Raw genomic sequence first — 25362 nt, 5'->3', positions numbered from 1 at the left:
TTTCTTTTTACTGCTTCTTCCCTGTGGTTTCATTTACTTTACTCCTACTTTAGTCCCTTACTCCCTGTTAAGATCCCCGTTTATTACAAAGATGGGCTTCTGAGGACCCATAGCCTCCATCTCGCTGGGTCTCCATTTACTTTCTTGTCTTTTCTGCCTCTGCCCACCGCCACCACCCCCCCAATCCCCATCACATATTATATGAGTGTAAATTAATTTCTAATAACTCTGCCCAGTTTTTTTCGACAGGGTCAATACTGAGTTTAGTCATAATAATGTTCTGAAAGATCCCCTGTTTCTTCAGTCACCTCTTTCTTCCAGAGAGTTAGTTTGTGCTTTTATTTTTTTCCTCAAGTGTTCAGTAATCCTGAAATTATCCACTTGTATTTATAGATAAATCCAGGCTTACTAATATAAGTGGCTAGTGTGGGCTTCTTTTGCCTACATTCATCTGTTTCTCCAGTAAATAGCTCCCTTCCATTAGTTTCCCAGGACTGCTGAGGCAAAAGCTCCATGAGCTGTGTGCTTTTTTCTTTTAAAAATGATTTATTTATGTATGCATACAGAACTGGGGTGTAGGCCAGAGGTGCAGGGGCTTCACCAGAGACAGCGTGGGGAGCAGAACAGCAGATTGATGAAGTTCACTGCTAAGGGGAGCAGCGGGTAGGTCAGGAGAGGTCTGCCGTGCCATGTGGGTCACCTCTGGGGCCAGGGATTGCACTCACACTAAAGTGACTGCAGCCAGCTTGCAGTGCTGGGCTTTAGCCCACTGCACCACCAGGGAGGGCCGCTGGGTGTTTTTGTAAAACAACAGAAAAGGATCCTCTCATAATTCTGCTCCTCCAGTCTTACGAGACATTCTGTCACCGGCTTCCCTCTTAGCTGCTGAGACCTCAGCTCCTCCCTAGTTTGTAACGGGTCCCTCTCCCTACGTATCCCCATTGTCTTCCCTTTCACACTGCCTCTGTGTCCAAATTCCCCCTCTGTGGGAGGACACCAGCTGATTGTATTAGGGCCCACCCTAATGACGTCATGTAAACTCGTCTACAAAATCCCGCCAAAAGAGGTCACCATCCTTGGTCTTAGGGGTTAGGATTTCAACCTCGTTTGAGGGGGTGTGATCCATCCCATAACACCTCCCTGTGGCTGGTCAATTATGGGGTTTGTGTTGATTAGTAGAGGCCAGCAGCTGGGCTGGTGAATTGTGGTTTGAGAAAGAGTCTTCTCCAAAGCCTGCCCCCACGGCCTGCCTATCAATGGAATTATTTATAGCCTGATCAAGTGCCACTGTGACCAGTCTCGAGGAGAGAGCAAGGGTGGTTACCTTTATTTTCTGTAAACATCAAACTTTGCTGGTGGGGTCATTTCAGGCTATTATAACATGATATCACAGATTGGGTGGCTTAAATAACAGGAATTTATTTCTCAGAACTCTGGAGGCTGTGATGTTGAAGATTAGGGTGCCCACAGATTTGGCGAGTTATGAGTATCTCGTTCTAGTTTGCTGATTGTCATTTTTTATCCTTACTTGACAAAGAGAAAGCCCTAGTTTCTTTTTCTCCCAAGGATATTAGCACCAACGCGAAGGCACCCCCTTTGGGGCCTCACCTCATTTCATCAGATGAAAGGGTAGGACTTCAGCACCTCAACTGTAGGGAACCCCAGCATTCAGACTGTAACATTTCCTTCTGCTTAGAGGTGGGAAATTCTATCTCTTTCTGACCTTGAGATATTTTAAGCACGTGCACAGATCAAAATGTATTTCAGAGTGTATACTTAAACTTCACTAGATGGGCTGTGTCTAAATTCAAACTCTCCTGGGGTGTGTTCAGGATTCTGTATTGCTACCTGCTTCATGTTTGATCCTCTTCCTCCAGGGTCTGCCTCAGTCCAGCTGCCGCTCCAGAGGGCAGCTCTCTGTCAGGGCTGTCATCCAGCCCAACTCCAGTCCCAGGTGGAGGCCAGAGGGATGTAACCAGAAACATCCCAGAGGAAAGTTGGCATCCAGACAGAGCATGAATGAAAGGATTCTGGAATAGACAAGGAAAATAAGAAAGGACTTTTCAAGTGATGATGAGGAAGGATTTAAGTGGAAGTCTGCATTTGAGCAGAAAGAAATGATGCTTCCTAGGAGGCCACCTTTGGAATTCTAAAAAGAAGTGATCAGGCAGATGAAGAGGGGCTATATAAACTGGGCGTTAAAGTTGACGAACCAATAAAAAATTAAGAAATAGGCCCTCCCTGGTGGCGCAGCCGGTTAAAGCATTAAGAAGCTAAAGCCACTTTAGCATGAGTTCGATCCCTGCCCCAGAGGTGACCTCTAGGACTAATGGCCACAGCAATGTCCCACGGCCCAAGAAAGGGTCACTGCCTGTTACTTGTGTGTGCCAGTCACCATGGCTGTTTTGGGGGTGCTCACTGTGGCAGAAGGAGGCAAATAGCCTTAATGTCCACGGGAGCCACAGGAGGTCAATGTATTCCACTGTATACACTGTGCTTCAACTTCAGTTTTAACCTTCGATGAAATTCGCGGCATTGGGATTTTTATGCTAGAGCAGACACAGGAAATCACAGGTGCACCTCATTTTGGTTTTGACTTACAATCACTGCGGGCCCCTGGAATCTTCATAGGAAGTTCTCTCCTTCACTTGAGTGTAAAGTGTCAGAAGTCTGCAGCTTGTCTCTGGAATGTACATGAATAGGTAATATTGATTTGGGGAAATTAATTACCAGAAAAGCAACTCACAGCACTTCCTGAGTTTTGAGAAAGATTTGAGAGCCCCCTTCTGGTGGCAATAAATCTAAGCCGAAAGCAGATGAAAAGCTTTTCAGCTAGTTTTTCTGTTGCTGATTTTAAAAGTTTCTTTCCTTTTTTGGTCACATTTGTTTGCTTGCTTAAAGGTTTTAATTTTTTTTTTTCATTTTAAAATAGTATCATATGTGGCATCACCTCAATGCAGGATTCAGAGATGGTAGCAGTGTCGATTTTTAGACAGGCTCCTTGGTTTTGGATTAAATTCAGATTCTTAGCACTAAGGGAAGTAATTGAAGCTGAGGGGGCACATTTAGAGACGTTCACAATGCCAGGGAATCAGAGATACATTATTCTGTTTCATAAGGCCGCCTCACCTTACTGTAACCTGAACAGCACACCTCTCACAGCCCCCAGCCACCTTTATTTGGAACAGATTAGATATTTCCTCAGATTGACATATTGCAGAGGAAGGTAGGGAAGGAAATGTCCTCGTTTCAGTGTTTTAAAAGCTCTATGCAATGAATGTTGAAAGCTATTACCTCTCTGATGCTTCAATCAAGACTCCAGAAAAATATTTGCAACTTAAGGTCACTGTGCTCCACACTTGAATAGATGAAGGGAACACTCAAGGCGAAGTGTAGACAGAACGAATTGATTTTTTCTGGGAGATTTGAATGATCGTGCATGTATTTTTCTAGAGTTCTCTCATGTCTTTATTAACTAGGCAGAATTACAGCCTAGTTACAGCTTAGGAGCCCAGCATAGCTGAAGCTTCCCATCGAGTTCCATGCGGTCAGCTGGGCTTCTGGAAGGAATTCAAGCTATTAGCCTTCGAAAGTGGATTATGCAGAGAAACTGACGAGGGCTCTGTGTACTTCCGGCATAATTTGGTTTCCCCTAGATTCATTCGTGGGCTGTCATAGGTGTTTAGTTCCGAAAGAATCACTAATTCCTGCTTTGCCTTGCATGGAGGAAAATGCCACCTAGGTGACCTTAAGAAGAGAAAGAGCGGGGAGAATGAGAGAAGCCCCTGTCTGTCATTTAGACCTAGATAGAACACGGGAAGGTTAAGTGTGGTGTCTGGCCTGGAGCTCCGGGTGCACGGGTGTAATTAGCACAAACAGCAGCTCCAGGGCCTGGCAGGGAGAGAGCCAGGGACCATGGTGCACAGTAGGGCAGGCCAGGATCAATCGCCAAGCAGCAATCACTTTGTCCTGTAATAACTGTAGAAAATTCCCTTCTTTCCCTTTTTAAATATGAAACTTTTTGCCACTTGCAGAATCCATTAAGAATAAGCAGATAATTCCAGCAGGGAAGGGGGAAGGACAGATGTCAGAATAGGGGAGGGAAGAGCACAAGGGATGGTGGAGATGGATCATAGGTGCTGTGTGGTGGCGCAACTATGGGAACCACACCTGAGGGGAGACTCAAAGGCTGCCCCAAAATTAATAAGTAAGGAAATCAGTACATTTGATCAGCAAAAATGAGTCTATGCACGGAAAACTACAAGGGCTGTATCTTAAGGATTTAGCCTGTCTTAAATAAACTCCTGCTGTCCAAAACCAGATAATTTGAGCATCGATATAGATTATAATGGCAATGTATTGAGCTCATGAACTATGTTTAGATTCATGAATTCATAATGATTTAAAAGTAAACAAGCCACATGATTGAAAGGCCCTTTGGGGGCATTCTAGGGAGGTAATCAATAGTTCTGAAATCTAGTAAATGAGCCAAATTTCACCTCTCTTTCCTGTCTGAACTATCCCCAGGGCATCAAATTGCTGATAAGGAAGTTTCTCTTGAGAGAAGCACTGAGGTAATAAATGAAGAATTGATCAAATTAGAATATAAACAGTTTTGCAATCTTCTAATAAATAATCACCACTGGCTTTTGGCATCACAAAAAGAGGTCACCAGAAATTAGGGGCCCCACTTTGAAGTTCACAGCTCTATCTACTAGGAGTCAAATCTTAGCATTTCAGAATGACCCCATCTCCCCCCACACACATACAAAAGTTTAATTCTTACCCAAAGTGTACCCATCTGGCATTTCTCAGTAGTTCTTCTGGGCCCCCCTTTTCTATAGAAAAAAAAAATGACCCATATACAGAATCAGTGAAACCTCCAAACTATAGAATAATGTGTTAATTTCATGATTTTTTTTCCTAACTCTTCTACATTAGCACAGAATAGGATGTATGGGGTTGTCAAAAGATGAATACGTTCAGGTCAGCTCCCGAAGCCGAGTTCCATCTAATTCACCCCAGAACCCAACATATTTTCCTCCTAAAATACATAATCAATGAAATATGTAGTCAATAGACATTTTTAAATCATCAAATAAATAACTATCATGGCTAAAGAAGAAAAGGAGAAGCCCCAGTTCCATAGTAGTTTCTTCACCCAAAAATGTTCTTTCATGTTGCTAGGCATAGATTTCCACGTTTGTAAAATTCCACCTCTGGTAGAATTTTGTAGAGAAGATCAAATGAAATAAGGGCTAAGAAAGGTGTTTTGAAAACCGTCAGCATGTTATGCAAATATAAAAGTATTCTTGACTTTTATATTTAAAATATTGTTTAAGACTTACAATTTTATTCGATTTTACTCTATTGAAGGAGTTTCTGAGACTCTGCTATGCAGGAGACAGGAGACTTGTGAGCAGAGTGTGCACTTACCATGAGAGGCTGCTGTGCAGACTCTGCAGAATCTTTTATCCGTATTTTTCAGTAATTCCCACCACCCTGTGATGAAAGCCTGTATACCCGGCTCTTTAGATGTGGAAGTAAGGCTTCCAGAAGTTACAGGAGCTAACTAGGTGATATGTAACATAAGGTAGACCTGCAATTGGGAGCACAGATCTTTCTAACTTCAAACCTTTCCCCCCCTACTGTATCCTCAGCGAGTTTCTAGTATGCTCAATTTTGCAACCAAAATTCTTTTGAATAGAATAGAATGAATAGAGCTTGACTTGTATTTTCTTTCTTCCTGAATAAAAGCCTTGGAACTGTCAACTTCAAGACCCTACAGCCTTTGAACACATTCCTAAATATGTGTCGCAAGACAAGAGAATTATCACCTTGCATGCGCTTTGGCTTTATCTGCATTATCTTGCATAGATATTTCTCACCTTTCTTGGACTGAGATTACTACAACTTTTGACTTCTAGATTCCTTGCAACTACAAATACTCCTCCTTGTCTCTAACACACCTTCCTCAAGCACACATTTACTATGTGGTTTTGTGCTGAGCTAGAAAAATTCTTTCGATGACATCTTCTAAGTTGTAAAGATGTGGAAGATGCTCTGGACCCAAACACACCCACAGTTGGGGTGAGAAAGATGTGCTCAGCTCTCTTTGCTTCTCTGCTCCCCCGGCCTTGCATGGGCCACTCACCCCCTTTTCCTAATGCCTCCTTCCAGCTAAACATGTATCTCGCTCTTTGAAATAATCACTCTGCTTCTGGAGCTTTGGGCCACTGCAGCAGGAAGTTACAAACTGCTTCTCCAAGACATTCTGTCACTTCCAAGAGGATGGAAGAGATGGTGAAATTATGGGCATCAGCTAAAAGCCTATGTCAGGACTCAAAGGGTTGTTTTGGTGACTCAGCTGGCCAACATAAGTTCAGCAGTTGAACTAGACATGGGAATAGTATGTACACAGTAAGTTCCAGTGATTTCGATGTTTCCATCACTGATCTTGTTATTCATAGCAATTTTCAGTTCACTTAGAACATCCCATATATTAAGTTAGCTTGCTCCTTAGCCATTGCCTAGGGGATGACCTCCAAGGCCCTTTCTTTGACAAGTGGCATGAAATCACATGGGGGTCTCTCAGGCATTATATGTAATATGCTAAAACAATTGCCCAGTCTAGAATCTCCGCAAATCTTAACTGAAACAAAAAATCTTTTCTCTCTAAGAGCATGGCAAAATTTAGACAGAGATCTCGCCCTGTCTTCTCTCTCTCTCTCTCTCTCTCTCTCTCTCTCTCTCTCTCTCTCTCTCTCTCTCTCTCTCTCTCTTCTTTGTGCTATTTTAGAAAGAACTGTATCATCACTGTCAAAAGTAGACCTAAATATTGGAATACGTGTTTTGCTCGTATATATTCTGATTGACTTCTTTTCCTTTCCAAGTTAGCTAGGACAAAACAATCGCAGCAGAGGCACCTCATGGCTCCCATCCTGTGTAATTCTCACATTCCCTAAAAGCTGTGCCAGAGAATTTAGCTAAGAAGAGAGCCTGGCTGAACACGAAGTGCCCGATAACACAATCGGAGTGTGCTATCTGGTGTTCTGCTCTGCCTGACTGGGATTAGAGCTGCGAGTGAGACTGAATTGGGCCTTATCTCACTCTAGGGCGGCTCCAGGCTTCAGGTGGATGCCCACATGCATAAACCACAGATCTGCAGAGCAGAGAGCCTGAGATGTCCTCATGCCCAAATCCCAGAGAAGCGGCACAAAGCAGGGTGCCTCTGAACCAAATAATCACAGAAGCCCCTGAATTATGCATGAGAGCAGGACCCTCCCTTCCACATTTGCAACTGTACAGGGAGGAACTGTACTCAGTAAGATAGCAACGACAAGCCCCTGGAACATGCATTCCCTGAAATTTATTCTTGCATCAGCCACCTGGGGGAAAGTGAAAGCAAAGATGACAACCACCGAAAATCATGGCATTTTAGTGAATCGGAAGCTCAGAGATTCCATGTCAGGATAAAACAGCAACGTGACAGGATTTAAAAGTTGTATCTTATTGATACATATTACCTCTTCCCCTAGGGAAGGGGAGAGTGACCTGGCATGGAGAATCATCCGGAAGCCTCTTATTTCATGCTCCTGTTGGGTTGGTTACGGATCACGTGTGGCTTCCATAATTATAGTTTGCCGATGCCTAGAGGTCGCAGAAAGCTGTCTCTCAAGACGCTGTGTCTGAGAGAACAGGCATGGGATAAAACCGGAAGAGGCACTTTGTCTTTTCGACCCAGACGCCAGCTCTGATAACGCTGCATCGTGGATAAGCGGGATTTGATTCCACACATGTGTAGAATCTAATCTGATATCCCAGCTGCTCATTAAGGATCAAATAAGCAAACCCTTTTGGAAGGACGTTTCCCCAGCACCCTATCACACGGTCCACCCTGATGTCTGGATGGTCCTTACCCTCCTGTCCTGGTTGGGCCCCTTCCCGGTCCAACTGCCCTTTCTGCTCCTTCCTAGCAGAGGAAGGAAAGGTGTATTTATCAAGGAAAATATTAACCTTAGCCATTAAAACATATTTCTCTCATATGCCAATTGTTTCTTTTACACGGCACTGCTTGTTGAATGCCTGCTGTGAACAGGGCGACTTTGTGTTAGATGCTGGGGGTCTCGAGGCCCAAGGTTAACTGGCTCATCAAAAAGGAGCTTACAGGGCCCTCCCTGGTCGTGCAGCGGGTTGGGACGCGGCACTGCAGGCTGGCTGCATCTGCCTCGGAGAGGATTCAGTCCCTGCCCAGAGGTGACCCACAAGGCGCGGCAGACCTCTCCTGACCCGCCCACTGCTCCCCTCAGCAGTGTATGACATCGATCTGCCTGTTCTGCTCCCCACTCTGTCTCTGGTGAATCCTCTCACTGCCCCTGCACCTCTGGCCTGTACCGCAGTTCTGTATGCATAAGTAAATAAATCTTTTTTTTTTTTAAAGATTTATTTATTTGTGCATACAGAACTGGGGTACAGGCCAGAGGCTCAGGGGCGGTGAGAGGCTTCACCAGAGACAGAGTGGGGAACAGAACAGGCAGATCAACAAAGTACACTGCTGAGGGGAGCAGCGGGCGGGTCAGGAGAGGTCTGCCACGCCATGTGGTCTCCTCCCGGGCAGGCGGGAATCGAACTCATGCGGAAGCGGCTTTAGATTCTCAGTGCTGTGCTTTAACCCGCTGCGCCACCAGGGAGGGCCGTAAATAAATCTTTTTTAAAAAGGAACTTACAGGGCAAATATCAGCTCAACTTGTAGTAAGTGATGCAAAAATAAATAAATAAATAGATATATCGCTAGAGAAAAATTCAGGGGAGATGGATGAGACTTGAGCTGGGCCAGCTAGACAAGCAGGATGCAAAATAGCATCTAAATAGGCAGAGTAAGGACAAGCAACAATGCCTTTGTGTGTATTTAGAATTTTTAATATGTTACCTTACAGCAGTACAAGAGACTCTGTGCTTCTACAGCCGTGGAAGAGTGTGGTCTGTGCCTCGGAACTTTAATAAACTGTGATAGCCCATATGGTAATTAGCTGTTGAAATGATCATTGAACTAACCAAGGCAACCTGCTCCCTAATCTCCGTGAGTACATAGGTATTTGCCATCATTACCCAGGGGGCACAAGAATGACATTTCTAAAGAACTGCAATTGCTTTACAGACATTCTTAAACGAATTCACCCAAGCTCTCAATGAAGTCAGTGGCAAATGGAAACCCTGCTGGCAGTGTGCTGTCATCCAACAAACAAAGTTATCTGTCTTAGGGACTGTGGTACAGGAAGAGTGACAGGACATCCCCTGAACTTGGTAGTTAGCATTTCCTTCACTTCAACAAACTCCTCAAATGCCTGAGATCTCCTAGAGGACTATGTCCTCTTCACCACAGACTCCCCAATGCCTATTCCTGGTGCTTGGCAACTTCAGGGAACCACACTAATGCTCGGAGAATTAACAAATAAATGAACGGAGGAAGGGAAATAATAGTTTGCTTACTCCTAGATCCAAAATCTGGGGAGAGCAGGTTAACTCCAAGGGCAAGTTTGCAATGACCCGGGCAGAGCAGCAGACAGGAGATACTCAGTCTCGCGCCAGGAGACTAAGTTAAAAAGAACAAGCGTCCATGAAGGTCTTTGCATTGTGACCACAATGGCTTTTGTGGGGAGCTACCTGCTACCTGTCCTTTTTTTTTCTTTGTTTCACTCCATTGTGTTGCTTAACAAGTAGGATCCAGAAAAGAAAATTGCAGATTTCAGTAGTAGTGAATCCTTTACATGCTTTCTCTAAAAACTGAATCAGGATTAAGGGGGCAGAAGAGAACAAGATCCCATTGCTTGGGAGTGGGGAGGAGATTTCTGAAATGACACCAAAGTTTGTGAAAGTGACCTGGTGGTCGACTTCATTTCACCAACAGTTTTTGCATGTTTCCATCTCAAGGTACAGAAGCAAATGAAAGTAGAAAAAAAAAGTATTAAAAAAATAGGGATGAGAAAAATGATTTAATTAATCAAACATCATGTGTTATTTTTCGTCAGTAGCTACCTGGGTTCATCAAACCTATTTTACTAGGAAAAACCATTCTACTTAATAGGACTGACATAAACATACATGAGAATATATCTGAGTGAAATAGTACCCAACTACTCCATTCTAGAAGATGCCATGGGACAACTTTGAACTTTATCAACATCAGTGTTCCATTAATACATTTGTATCGCTTGATGTCAGGATAACTTTATGTATAAATGGATTTCTTACCTATTGGGGAGAATTTAGAGACATTTAGGACTTGTTTCACTCATGCAAGCATCACCCTGTAACTTGGCTAATCATTGTGAAATTGAATAAAGTTAAATTAAAAAACAAGACCTTTTTAAGCCTCAGCCAGTTTCAGCCAGCTTTGAGACCATGTAAATTTCCAGGGGGCGGAGGGCAGCAGGCCAGTGTCCCCCAGTGAGACCCAAAGCTCCCACATTCCAGCAGCAGGTTCCAGTTAAGTCTCTAATGTCACAAACCTCTGCAATTTTCAGTCCCAAAAATCCTCCAAGTCTTAATGATTGTTCTACGAATCGTGATGAAGCCTAAGTTTGAGACACACAAATGGAAATTGAGTCTTACTGATTGATTGTCATCATCTTTTTTGTTGAAATCTTTCTGTGTGTTTTCTCTCTTGCCCAGTTAATAGGAGAATTCAAGACTTTCCATTTGTGGGTCTTAGTGAATCCACTGCAACATCCCTCTGATTTTAATTCTTCCATCCTAATATATTTGGAATCTTTACACCGCCTGATTGACATAATCATTGGGTTTATATATATTCATGAGACAATTGTTTGGTGACATCAAAATCAGTTTTTTGCTTGGAGAGATGAAATTGGAAGAGCAGTATTGCATGAAGTAGGATTAATCAGGCTATAGAAATAACTGCTGTGAGCAAAACTTTATTGTCAACATTTTCTGACGTGGCTGAGAAGCTGTGTCAGTCTCTTTTTTTGCTCTCTCTGCTGACCTTTTGGGAAATTTGCTTCCACTGATGGGACTGTTGTTCTGTCACAGCAAAAGACAACGGAGTAATGTAAAATGGTGATTGGCAAAGTAAGGGTGCAGGCCGGCTCGTGTGCACTAGTCTCAATAAATTCCTCTTCCCCTCTAAAGGGAACTGAGTGTTACTTAAGTCTTTGAAATTTTCTTAGCACATTTCAGAGCTATCTCACTAGATATCAAAACAACACAGTACATGAGTAATTATAAGTATCCTTCATTGAGTCATTTAAAAAAAAAAGCATAAGATCACTTTACCCTGAAAGTCCTTAATTTTTTTTTTTTTTTTGGCTATGTCTATATATTTTATTCAGTTTAGTTTGACCAAGTAAACTGGTATAGTTGGTTGAATGGAATGCATTCATTAAGTTTCTCTCTTCATAATATAATGCCAGAACGTTTTCTTGAAGTTAGCCAAATTTGGGTTTAATCCAAGTTCAGCAACTTCCCACGAGTGTGACCTTGGCAGTTAATTTCATCGCTCAAAATCCTACGTGTTTTCACCGAGAAGCAAAAGAAGCCAGCCAGGAGAGCATACCTGGCAGGGTCGCCGGGACAGGAGGCCTGCCTGCAGGCCTGACACACAGGAAGCTGAAGAGAAGCTGGACTGGAGCTGTGCTCCACAGGAAGGCGTTTGGCACTCGAGTGTGTCAGTGGGTTTTTATAAATAAAAGTGTTATCGTTGCAGTTTGCAACAAAATTAGAATGCATCTGCCCCCATCTTGAGAAAAGTATTTTTTTCCTTAAAGCATATAAGCAGCAATAAGACTGCACTGAAAGAAACTGCTCCAATATGAGTAGGGCCTAGAGGCCTTCAGCATTTCGCCCCTCCCTAGTAGACAGGCCGTGTTGACTCCTCGGGCCAGGTTCCCTTCCCCAGAGCCTGGACTTCATCCTTCCGTGGGTCTGATGCCCCCAGCAAGCCTCTCCCTCCCTGCAGTGATACCTGCTACTCACACACTTGCCTCATGAGACATGGTCTTCTTTCCCCTCTTCCCTCTGCGCCATTCCTTCTAAAGCAATGAGAAAATGTCCTCAAAAGAGACTTTTGAGGTGTGGTATGAAAGCAGGTCTTCTCTACAACCTGACACCATAGCCTCCATCTTTAACAAGGAATGGAGATGCAGAAATACTGAGTAAAGATCCTCTGTGATTGATCTGCAAAGTGGGAGACACAATCATTTGTTTTTAAATGCACATAAATGTCCTAACAAAATATAGACATGATTCAGGGAAGTGACACCTACATTTGCTTCCTTTTCTAAAACAGACATTTGACAAAATATGACATGATGTGAGAAATTAATACCTCAACAGATGTCCTTTCTTCCTTCCTTCCTTCCATCTAGATTTCTTCCAGTCATCCACCCATCCGTCTGTCCATCCTTCTATCCATATATGGGTAGTTGTTTTAATGTCAAGTTTCTATGAAAACCAGACACTAAATTGAACGAAAATCTGCTCTCTTGATGCCCAGAGGAGGGCAAAAGTACTTTTTACCCAGATTAGTCATATTCACACTTGCTGGGCAGCAGGCTGGGTGCCAGACTCTACAGCGCTGGCTGTTTCTGTAGATGGAAAGGAAATCTGACTATCTTTTCAGAATGAAGTTTGTCTCTCCAAGGGAACTCTCAGTAAACAGAACTGACCCTCCCTTTCTGAAGCCCGCCCTTCAATGAAACAAGGACAGAATCAGGATAAAACTAGACTCAGACTAACTTCTGGGGAAAGACAAAAGATAGAAGCAGGATCTCAGATGCGAAGCCAGCTTGGAAGTCTTGCGTGCAGCCTGCAATGGAGTAGGATCCTTTTAGTGGCTCTGTGACAAAGGGTCGTCTTGATGATGAGGGCTGGGCAGTCCATTCCATTTGTAAGTTGCTCAAATTCTGAGAAGGATTTTCCTTCTATGGAGCCAATATTTGCTTTCTCTTACTGTCTACTGGAGTGCCTTTACCTATCAACTTTTATAATGTTTACCACGCCTCTTTATGCTTCTCTTGTCCTTTTTCAATCAGAGGTACCCTGATCTTTATCTGATCATTCTGCAGCCAGCCATTTATAAAATATTTCTTTTTCCTGAATGTTCCGTTAAAAATCATTATGTGAGCTAAGCGCTGTGACTCTAACCAGAGCACCTGACAATTGATAGGCACTCAGTATCTATTAGTTCATTTTTGTTCTTAAAATACCAATGTGGACAGCAAAGTACAAAGTCAAATAGGTCTAGATTGGACTGCAGTCCAAATACTACCTTGCCCTAAGATCTTGGGCTGCATTTTTCATTTTTCAGAGTCTCCGTGTTCTCAGCCTTTCTCAAGAAAAGCAACAATGAAGCGCCTTTGACTAGGTTGTTTGAAGATTCTGTGCTAGTTGGCACACAGTAGGTGCTCAGTAAATATTAATCTCCGCACACAGCATATTCTTCCAAGCCCACCTACCTCTTCCCCAGAATAGCATTGTAAAGAGAAAATATTCAGCACCCCAGCTCCCGTCAGCCCTTTCTAGTCCCACGAGCTTGGCTAAATCGCTACCCCTTTACTTCCCTCTCAAAGAGAGCCAGTCTACTTCCAAGGCTTGTTGTGAAGGTCAAATAACATATGGCATGGATAGTAACTTTCAAAACATGAGGGCATGTTCTCTGAAAGTAAGGTGGCATCACCAGGAGCCTTTTGTTAGTGTATCACTGCTGCAGGAATGAATGTTCTATTCCCCAAGCCTCATTCCTTCCCCACCAGAAAAAGGAAGTGCATTGTACAAGCTTAGTATGGAAAGCTAGTCCTGTGTGTTTATGCGCCGGCGGGAGTGCACATCCAGGCGGGCTCTCCAGAGACCATTTGGCATCGGAGCTGAGTCAGATTTAGGGTGGACTTAAGGGCTGAGTGGACTCAGACTCCGGGTCCCGGTTGACAGTGACTGACGCTTTTCCTCTGGTTTCTTCCAGGAATTTCTACTATATCACAATGTTGAGGGACCCGGTGTCACGTTACCTGAGCGAGTGGAAACATGTCCAGAGGGGAGCCACGTGGAAAACCTCCCTCCACGTGTGTGACGGGAGAAGCCCCACGCCCGATGAGCTGCCCACCTGCTACCCGGGCGACGACTGGTCTGGGGTCAGCTTGCGGGAGTTCATGGACTGCACCTACAACCTGGCCAACAACCGCCAGGTGCGCATGCTGGCCGACCTCAGCCTGGTAGGCTGCTACAACTTGACTTTCATGAACGAGAGCGAGCGGAACACCATCTTGTTGCAGAGCGCGAAAAACAATCTGAAGAACATGGCCTTCTTCGGGCTCACGGAGTTCCAGCGGAAGACACAGTTTCTCTTCGAGAGGACATTCAACCTCAAGTTCATCTCCCCCTTCACGCAGTTCAACATCACGCGGGCTTCCAACGTGGAGATCAACGAGGGCGCCCGCCAGCGCATCGAGGAGCTGAACTTTCTGGACATGCAGCTGTACGAGTATGCAAAAGATCTCTTCCAGCAGCGCTACCACCACACCAAGCAGGCAGAGCACCAGAGGGACCGGCAAAAGAGGCGGGAGCAGCGGAGGCTGCAGAGGGAGCAGCGTAGCCACCCGTGGCCTAGAGAGGACGGGAACCCCGAGGGGGCGGTCACTGAGGACTACAACAGCCAGGTGGTGAGATGGTGACCCCCTGGCTTTGCCTCCCCCCAGAGGGGGGGATGCGCAGGCACACCTGTGACCTTGGAGGACGTTGGACCCTTCTGTGGACGCCTTGGGGTAGATGGCTGGGTTTAGACACCTGCTTTCTCTCTTTCTCTTGCCGTCATATTTATCCCGCTGGAGATGATGTGTCTCGCGCTTTTCCTCCTGGTGTTTTTCACTCAGTGATATTCAGTAGGGTAGGAGTGCATCTAATAGAGACCACTTTAAAAGGTCCAGGAGAGAAGCACCTGGAAGGAGTCTCACCGCAGCCTGGGTTATACACGGGCACATTGGGAAGCACACTGTGGCTTGGTCGTTAAGCCGGAGCTGGTCTGTTTCATAGTCTCTGTGTGGGGGACACTGCCATGTAAAGAGACAGAGGCCTTGCAGCCTTGGCTGAGGTGATATGAACCCTCACTTGGCTGTCGGTCTCCTCTTTGAACTGTATGTGAATGTGGCTTAAATCGTAAGTAGAGTAACGTGTTTTGTGTTGAGGATGTTGTCAGGCAATCACCTGGCTGTTGCGGGTCAGGACAGGGTGTCACCTGGCAAAGCCCCTGCATCTCAGCTCTGCTCCCCTCACCCCTATCTTGTAGAGAACAGCAAGCAGACTTAAGACAAGCAGATTAAAGCCTGAGGCTCCTGAGAAACGAACTTTGGTGAGGGCAATTGGGGAAACCTTGCTTGTTAATGAAAGCCTTGGAGGGCACATTGTACCACTTGTTATTTTCAATGCAAGGAATGAATGACAAATTAAGGGGTGAAAGCAAGAGGTAAACACGGTGTCTAGCATTTCCAAACCTGCTTCTTTTGTAAAGGAATCTCAGTTTTACCTTTTGAAAACAATTCTCTTCTTTGATATATAAATGTCAGTTTTGAAATGTTGTGATCACGGAAGAAAAGGCATTTAAAAAGGATTTGACCGGAAGAATAGGAGCTTAGCTAGCATGTCTATAAAATATATTCGAGGTCACTAAATAAATAATAACTCTGGCTTAGATCAGGAGACATGCAACTCACAGGGACCGGGAGAGCTCTCCCAGGAGTTTGCACAGACTCAAGTTCCCAGTATCTTGACTCTCTCCAGCCAGAGACTTTTTCTCTCGACTTAGCCTTTACCTGCTGTTTGACTGTGGTAGCAGCCGGCCATAAACATGCAAGCACTGTCTTGCATTGATACGGACATGTTTGTCGTTTAAGCGAGCTTTACAGAAGCCACGTCTCAGCTTCTGGAATACCCTCTCTGGGGTGGAGAGTCTATCAGCCCCAGATTCATGCAGCAGCTGCCAGCACAGAGGTGCCTGTCTTGTGTCTCTGTCATAGACGTGGGAAAGCATGTTAGCCTGGCCTTACAGGCACAGGGTTCATCTGTCACATGCTGAAGGTGTTATGGGAGATTCCACTAGTGTTGGCATGATTGGAGACCCTTTTCATACCTTAAATCTGTCCGCAAGGTAGGCGTGAGCCTTCGCGGTTTCATGGATGAGAAAATAGAAACCATCACTTATTGCCCAGAGGGATCAAACTGTAACCCCGGTGGGCAGTGGACACTTGGTGCTGAGACAGCAGCAAGCCCAGCAGTGATCCAGAGCGGTCCTGTCCACACATCAGCCCATCCACAAGCCAAGAGACTGCTGACTTTTGAAGCAGTGGGACTTGAGCCACTTAGGAGGATGACTTTACAGAGTCAAGTCACTTAGTTGATAGAGATTACGATCACAAAAATACTGGTGTTTCCTTTCCTGAGGACTTATTCCTAAGCTGGAAGGGAAGGAACATGGCAGGTGAGGTTCGGGAGCAGCTCTTGTTCCAGCTTCACATTCCAGGGAGGAGTAAATGCGCTGCCTACAGTGCATGCCTGCCACCGTGAAACACACACACACATGCACACCGTAACAATCCAGTGTTTTATCATTGGAACATCTGAACAAGGGTGAAAGCAATCAAGGTGTTTCTTTTCAATTCACTGTCCATCTTTGGTAGGGTGTGCACGCCTGGCTCAGTCCTGGAGACAGCCTCAGCTGACTTTATGCTGTTCCTTGGTACCTCGGGATTTCTATCAAAAGGCTTCCACGGCCTCGCTGCTGGAGGCGGGACGTATGAGTGCCACTTGAGACCAGATATCATAATGTTCAGAGGGGAAATAATCTTTGTGTTGGCCCGAGGCCAGTGTGGAGCCAATTAGAAGGGGTGACATGGCCTTCTTCCCTCATATCACTTCATTCTAAAGAAGCATGCTTGTCATATCCCGAGGGCCCCGTGTTGATGGAAATGGAAATGTAGGGACACTGTTTTCTCCCCAAGAATTGACTGCACACCTCTATGTGACATGAAAGGTGCTAGCAGAAGGCCCCTGGGACCAGGGCCCCATAGGAGGACAGCAGCCCAAACCAAATCCACTCCACATTTGTTAATGTTAAAAGTTCAGAAACAAACCACCCCCCAAAACCAAAACTTCCCCCAGGGAATTCCCCATCCCGTTGACTCTTGCCCCTTGGGTAGACTTTCCTTCATGGGCTGAGCTGTCCTTGTATACGTGTGTGTCTCTGTGTGTGTGTGTATGGGTTTAATTTATTATTAGTGACTAAGATACAATATTATATTCCCTCTCTACTTCTAATTCCTCTTGGCAGCCTACCCTTGGCAACTAGAGAACGGATGATTTGGATAATCCCAGTAATTGATAACATTAGCATTCATTGTTGGCCAACTGTTAAGAATATCATGTATGATATTGAAAAATGATAAAAATGTATTTCTTAGTAACTAAAGGACATAAGTTTGTCATACATAATTTCATTGGAAGTCTGAAATATAAGGCCTGGTTTAAAAGACTGAGTGGAGTTAGCATTAATACGCAGCAGTGTCTGACAGACCTTGCAAGGTGCACGTTGATGGCTAAAAAATAGCATCTTTTGGAAGGGATTCCATTTGGCTGCTTTAACAGAGAAACTCACAATAACAGTGACTTCAGTGAGGTTGAAGCCACTGCTCTCTCACTGACAAGGCAAACCCATGTGATACAGCTCTGCTCTCTGACATCTCCACAACACAGGTCCTTTCCTTGCCCTGAAGTCTCCCCATCCCAGCTAGAGACAACTGCTGTTTTTCCTGCCGTTTCGTTGACATTTAAGACACAGAGAGATGTGGAAGGAAGTTCCACATATCCCTTCCAGCCACAGCTCATGGACTAGTACCTAGGCGTGAGCCCCATGTAGCTGCACAAAATGTCAGAGGAGAGCTTTCTCATTGGTTGTCATGTGCCTTGATAAATATGAGGGTTCTATTATTCAAAAAACAATGTGAAAATGAATACTGATAATAACAATCAGTCTCTGACACAGAACAGAATTGAAAAATATTTCAAGTGCTTTTCAGTGTCATTTGCTTCATCCTATGTTTTGCAAAGGGTACAATTTAAATTCATAACTTTGTATAGTACTTAATGCTTTTCAAAACATATGGACATTGATAACTCACTTGATCGTCCCTATATGCTAGCATATCAAGTAGGACCTCCGTTCATTATTTTCTTTGATAGTTTGACATGGAGATTCAGAAATGGTGAAAGATTCCCAAAGAGTCTAGTTCATTAACAAAGTTGCCGAGAGCCCCAGTCTCTAGGCTTCATGACTTTCCCTGTTACTTTATTCTGTTCAGCGACACTGTTGAGGCTGGAAATTGCAAGAATCTACATCTTTGTTGATTTTATCTTCCCTTCCCTTCCTTTAGAGCTTAATACATCGAGGTGGGTGGTGGTTGGCTCTCAACCCCCTCTTGCAGGGTGACCTCTGCGTGGGAATGAATACCCGAGACAGGGCAGCTTTGCAGAGAGGTGGAGAAGGACTGCCTGGAACAGTGCTGGCTGATGTTTACACCATCCAGTCCGAAACCATTGCAGAGGAAGGCTGAGGGAATGTGCTCACAGCTCTGCAGGGAAGCCAAGTGTTAGAAAACTTTAGAATCAGTAGCAGCCTGAATAGTGACGCTGAAGGGGTGATCAATAGAACCCCTGCTCAAAGACTGTCCTCTCCGCTTCTTCCCCAGGCTGCTGGAATTTTATCAGCAACTTATTGCTTTGGTTCTAAAAGGTTATTTTTGGTCTTAAATGAGTCCCTTTGCACATTTTCCAGAGAGAGGAAATGCTGTAAGCTGTCATAAGCTAACGTCTTCACTTGGAGTTTATCTGATTCCTACCCAACCAGAACTGGTAGCAGAGAAGGAGGTCTTGTCCAATTGGATCACCCAGGGGTGGCATGTGGGGACAGTAGAAGCTTCTGAAGGGGGAGTAGGTCTGTCAAAGTTGGAAAGATGAGGAATTAAACATGCACCGGAAAATACTGACAAATAGAATAATATCTACTACAGTTTCTGTTCTCAAGAACAAGGGCAGAGTGGAGACAAGTGAACTGGATTCTCTGGGCCATTGAGGGGAATGGGCTGGGGAATGGGGCTCATGAGATAGGAGCAGAGCGCGGGGTTGGGGTGTGAAGACTGATGGAGACTAAGCTGGGTCAGGCACAGGCAAAGAAGACACACCTGATCACACCTGTGTCCGAACGCTTTCCTTCCAATAGTTCTCGTGTCTCCACAGTCAGGTTATGAGGACTCCAGCTCAGGCATCAGGGATTGAGGACTCTACCCGAGGGGTCCCCCTGGAGAGCAAGCTGAGCTCCTGTCTCCACGGAACTTGGGCTTGTCTTCTTCCCTCCCTCCTCCATCCCCACCGGACTTAAGGCTGCCGTTCTCTCACCCCAGCCCCTGGACACATGTGACTACTTCCCTCACATTCTGAATTAGCCCTGTGGGCAACCCGGCTGGGCTCCAAGACTGCCGTATGGTGTAGCTGACGGACGGGAAGCTTATGGACCCATCTTCACAACACATAGCAGAACCACCAATCTTGCAGAGACGCTGGAATTGCCAGAGGACATGTCTTGCTGTTGCCACCAGCAGCAAAAGTCCCTGTACTTCCAGGCAAGAGAACAGATCTCTGGGTGGGACGTCAGGGCTGCACAGGTGTTTCTTGTGCGGTGTTCTGTGTCGTCCACTGCAAAATTGCAACTGTCATCCTCTGACACCTTCAGTGGGACTTCTGTGAGTCTCTTGTGCTTCTGCACTGTGGAGACTCAGCAAAGGGCAGGTGTCCATGCCGAGAAACCTCAGTCCTTGCCAGGGCTTAAAGTAGTTCTCTGAGGACACAGAGCTTGTGTGACTTAGTCATGGTTGCATTCATCTCCTACCAATGTGTCACTTCTTTTATCACGCGTTCATCGTTACTCTCCTTTTCCCACCCTCACCCTCTCCCTACAACAGTTTTGCTTGCATTTATTTTTCACCTGACATATCAAAGATGAAAAATGTTGGAAAGAAAAATCTGGACTTTTGTCTGGTGCCCCATTTTAGCTGTAAAGATAGTTATTCAATAGATAGTAAATTATTTCTCCTAAGAGATATTTCCTTTTGTTCCTGTGCAATAATATGTATGAACTTGGGTACTAGGAGATTGTCTTGTGACATTATCAACCTTTATTGCTATTTAAAAAATGATAGTTTGTAGAACCAAGGATTTCCATTGATGTGAAGCACAATTTAATGAATAAGTTACCATATTAAACTGTTGTGATGTCAAGAACAATTGTTTTCCCCTGTGATTTTGTTGGACATTTTTGCAAGATGAAAAAGTTGGTTAAACACTTTAAGGGATTTATGGAAATTGAATCCATGGGATCAGCTTTGTCAAACTCTAAAAATCCATGCTTTGGATACAAATGTGGTTATTGGGTGTGAGATTATAAAAGCAGAGAAGACAAAGAAAATATAGATTAAAACAATTTAAGATCTCAGGAGCCTAGGAGGATTTCACAGGCTCTCAAACACATAAGCTCTTAAAATCAGGGGCGTTAGGGAAGCTGCCCCTTGGAGAAAACCTGGAATCGGAGCAAAAGAGTTCTGTGCTCAATCTAAAAGAAAAGGAAAGAGAAGGGAAAGGAAGGAGAGGAAGGAAGCATGAAAGGGAAGAGAGAGGACAAAGAAGGAAAACACAACTTTGAAATAAGCTCGCCACAACTTCAGTACACTAGGTTTATCTGTTCTGTCATGACTAGTTTCTATGTATAAGCAAAGACTCAATGAACTGGTAGCGAAAGTATCTTTGAAAAAGCTCTTCAATGATACAGTTTATTGTTTTCTTTTTGTTCTGCAGAGATGGGAATTGGGACTCCTTCCTTGCTCATGGGTTAATGAGATTTTCACGTGGCCATATGCTTGGCTCTAGAACTGAACATCAACCAGAAAAGCTTCCCAAAGACAGTGGTAATTACACACACACACACACACACACACACACACGGTGGGTGGGGTAGGGTTATTGCTTAAGAAAAATCTCAAGGAAACCTAGGTAAAACTAAGGAAAACTGAAGTTTTACTTCTTTTCTCAAATCACCTTGAAATAAGACTGGAACAAAGAAGGCCCAACTCATACAGCTTAGTGCTGTTCACTCCCACAGGTCAATATTTATACCAAGTGTAAATTTCAAAAATCCAGCATAATTATTTCTTTCTTTATAAAACATGTTAAATGCTTTTTATAATGCAAAGAAATACATCATGATCTTAGATCATTTGGAAAATACAAGGTACTTAGTATAGAAACTAGTTATGACATTATTTTTACTATTTCTTTAATAATCTGTGTGCATTAGCAATACAAGTAGAACTTAAAAAATATTTTAGGAATCAAACAAACAAGTTTGTTTTTATTTTCTTTTGTTTGCTCTTACATAGCTCCATTCACTTCCTTTTCCACTTCTTAATTTCTGTTCTCGGATTTTTTTCTTATGTTTATGCTTTTATATTTATTGTTTTCAAGTGTTCATTTCATTGATCTAATATTTTATCTTTTTTTAATTTTTTTAAAGAGTTATTTATTTGTGCATACAGAACTAGGGTACAGGCCAGAGGTGCAGGGGCTGTGAGAGACAGATTGGGGAGCAGAAAAGGCAGATCGAGGAGGTACACTGCTGAGGAGAGCAGCGGGCGGGTCAGGAAAGGTCTGCCGCACCATGTGGTCACCTCTGGGGCAGGCGGGGATGGAACTCATGGGGATTTGCCTTTAGCTTCTTAGTGCTGTGCTTTAACCTGCTGCGCCACCAGGGAGGGCCCTAATATTTTATCTTTTATCTTAAATCTCATCAACTGACTTTGTCTCTTAATGTTTAGTCTTTCATGTTTATTGATAGTTTATCATCATAGTTAATTTCCTATTGGCATTTATTTACCATTTCTCACTGGTGGTTGTAACTGTCTCTTTATTTAGAAACATTTTTTTTTTTAATTCCTATTACTTGAAAAACATGTTAGGCTCAGATAATTATTCCTGCACAATTTCTAATTTCTGAACGATGCTTTGTATCCCTTGGGCTTTGTAAATGATGGATTTTTTTCACGGACACCTGAAAACATATGTGCTGCATTATTAAATTGTATATATATATGCGTGTGTCTGTGTGTGTATGCATACAGATGTGTAGAGAGATCTATTTATATCCTTGTATATCACCAATTAAATGATAACACGTGCATATACACGTCTACATGCATACTAATACTTAATTTATCAAAGACAGAATACATGCTAAAATCTCCAGTTACAACTGTGTTTGCATCACTTCATAAATAATTTTAGTTTATATATTCTGGAGACTTGTTATTTGGTATATATGACTTCCATATTCTTTATTGCTGGAGTCACAAGAAATATTTTCAATTAAAAAAAAGCTTTTGTACCATTTATACTTTCTGTTGTAAGTTTTACTTTCAGTTGAATAATATTTTCAGCAATTAATAGTTTATAATTAACATGGAATTGAATTTATCTTCACATAATCTAGAATCTTTTCTTTTAGCTTGAGAATTGCTATGATTTATAGATTGCTATCTTCTATGTTTTTCTTCTTTTATGATTTCTGCTACTTTTCTTCTTTTGTGTTTTAATGTTGTTTTGATAGTTATGAGGTTTTGAAATTGGTGTTAACAATGAAACCATATTAACTTGACTTCCTTGGGTACTTGAAGATCTTTTCATGTAGATGTTTTCATCATCCCATTTCCAATAATTTATTTTAATTACCTGAGTAAAAAGCCTGGATTGCAAGTAATCTACAAGTTTAGATTTATATTGTTGCTGTTGTTCCAGTGTTATTATACTGTGCTATAATCATAACTATGCTAAAAAGAAATGGGAGAGTAAAAATTTAGGCAAATGTTATTCTCATCCTAATCTGGAAATATTGAGTTGCTTTCAAAGTCAAGGTCCTCGCACCACTGGGTGATGCCTGCAAGTATCTGATCTTTAAATTATTCAAACCGTTGTTGCATATGAAATAGAAAGACATGAAGATGAAGAGGAAATCAGGATCTCACAGATGGGTGTTCAAAAGCCATAGGGACAGCTAGCTTTCAGGGTATGCCATCAGTTCCTGTGAATAATATGTGTGTTCAAGAAGGAAAAAAAAACATTAACAGAGTGAAGATTTTCTCAGGATTCAAGAAATACAATTGCTGTGGAGGTTAATTTATGACTAACTAAACCTATTTTAACAGATACAAAAGGGGGAGAATGAAGTGACCTTTGCAACAGCAAGATTTTTTGTTCATAGATGACTATAATCTGATTGCCAAGAACATTGGCAATCTTAATATCAGGTAATAATTATCGAAAAAATACAACAAAGAATTCTTTTCAGTAAAGGGAAGATGTTGCCTTCACAAATCCATGCTGCTCGGCTAATCTGGGGCACCGCCAGGTGCTTCTGCCTCCCTTCCTTTCGCTCTAGCTCCAGGTGTTAATGACACCAAGTCATTAAGTCCTTGCAAATCAGGGCATCACTCCCAGGAGCCTGCCAGGAAGCCTGCCAGTTAAGTTTTAAGCAGAAGCCTACATATTACTGTTTGAAAAGTCACTGCTCATGGGTACATGATCACATTCAGCTGCAAGTCACAGCCAGTAATTCCCCCGTCACCCTACTGCGCTCCGCATGAAGGTGCAAGCGGAGCAGGATGTATTAGCTCCATCACCACTGAAGAGCCACAATTCTCTGCTAATGTCCTCATTTTCTTTGCTTTCTAGGAGGGAAAGTCATCCCTAGATGAGCTTCTGAAATTTACAAAAGTACATAATACCTTCAGCATCACCGTAATGTTGAACACCCTGGAGTTACTAATGATCAGTTTCACTCAGTCATTGCAGCAAGCTTTCATTAATTTTTGACAGTCCCCAAACTCAGATTACCCAGTTTTTACCCTTCACAATAATTCCTATGACTCAGTAGACCAGGAGAGATTGCACACTGTCTCTGCCATCTTCGGAATCTATAACCCAAAATGATAATTGAACCCTTTATAACACCTTCTTCCTTCCTTTTTTGTCTTTTCAAAAAAAAAACACTCAAGCATTTTCTCTCAGCCAGGCATCTCACTAGATGCTAAAGTTAAAGTGACAGGGTCCTTCTCATTCAGAACACTGTAATATGTCTCACAATCTCTTTAGTATCCTTAGGCCAAGTGAAAGAAAATACGTAAGTCTTGATTCCCAGTTATAATCGGAGAATCCTGCACCTTCAACCCTCTGCACCTGCATGCTCCACCTGTTGTGTCTTCTGTTGTCTGTAATTTATACCCACCATGACAGACCAGCTCCACCCCGTTGGGGCCATCTCATCTTACCCTGCCAGTCCTTGAAGAAGTAGTGCTAAAGAAAGAGTAAAGTTCTATGGAGTCTAATGCTAATATTGCCCTATGCAATCTGGTGAGGACAGGTAATCCTATCCCAACACTTGGCTTGCCAGAATATTTGTATTTCCCATGACAAAGTTATCCTAAGATTCTTTAGCCTGATCAAGTGGGTGTTTATCATGAAGCGACACCTTTTCACTCGAGTTTAGCTTTTGTAGTTTGTTTTCCTGCTTTAGACTCACTATCTTGTTAGCATGTGGATCCTGAACTATCTAGAGATTTCTTTGATGAAAGCCTCAAGGTAAATTGGTTTGCTTTACTCCTGAGATGGTAATTTAGATAGACAAGATGACTCCGACTCTTGAACATTTTCATTGGCCTTTCATGATCAAATCTCCCTGTAAACAATCAGAAATAGGTAACAGCGGTGAATTAACCCCTTGCTGGACAAAAAGAAACCATTCAGCCTTGAGATTTGAGATCTGCCTGTCTCCCACCGTGGCTCTAAACTACCCTTCTCGTGGGTAAACGCCCAACCAAACAGGGTTGTCCCAAAGCAGGCCGTGGAGGCCTGAAAGCTCTAGTTTAGACCTTCCTCTGTCTCATCTAGTTTGTCAATAGATTCTTCTTTACCACAGGCTTAAGCCATTTTCTGGTGGGCACCCCCAGGAAAGGTGCCGAAGGGCCAAGTAGCTTGGAAGGAAAAGAGCAAATCAAAACCCAAGACAAGATGAAGGCTGCCATGGTCAGCCTCCCATAGGCCTCTCTTCAATATCGCTGTCTCTTCCTAGTGTCTCTGTCCGTGTTCCCCAGGTTCCTGGGAGATGTCCAAAGCCAAGAAACATGGCTTCTTCTTCGCGTGTCTCTCTCCTCCATGTGCTTCCTCCAGGTCTGCTTCCAGCATTCTTTGCTTTCTTCTTCTTTCCTA

The 25362-nt window shown here is 43.4% G+C and overlaps 1 protein-coding gene across 1 annotated transcript in view; it reads left to right on the top strand.

Annotated features, from left to right (window-relative positions):
• The window catches only part of HS6ST3 (heparan sulfate 6-O-sulfotransferase 3), a gene marked incomplete at its 5' end in the record, with an annotated part of 577652 nt that extends 556619 nt beyond the window's left edge, over positions 1-21033 (top strand). The window contains one exon of the mRNA XM_004680294.2: positions 13976-21033. Within this exon, the coding sequence (XP_004680351.1) occupies positions 13976-14684 (709 nt within the window). The remainder of the gene's footprint in view (positions 1-13975) is intronic.
• Positions 21034-25362: the final 4329 nt, after the last annotated feature.

The sequence above is a fragment of the Condylura cristata genome, unplaced genomic scaffold (genome assembly GCF_000260355.1).
Source record: "Condylura cristata isolate star-nosed mole 26May11 unplaced genomic scaffold, ConCri1.0 scaffold00010, whole genome shotgun sequence".
In the NCBI taxonomy this organism is placed as follows: Eukaryota; Metazoa; Chordata; class Mammalia; order Eulipotyphla; family Talpidae; genus Condylura; species Condylura cristata.
This window is presented reverse-complemented; position numbering and strand designations above follow the sequence as displayed.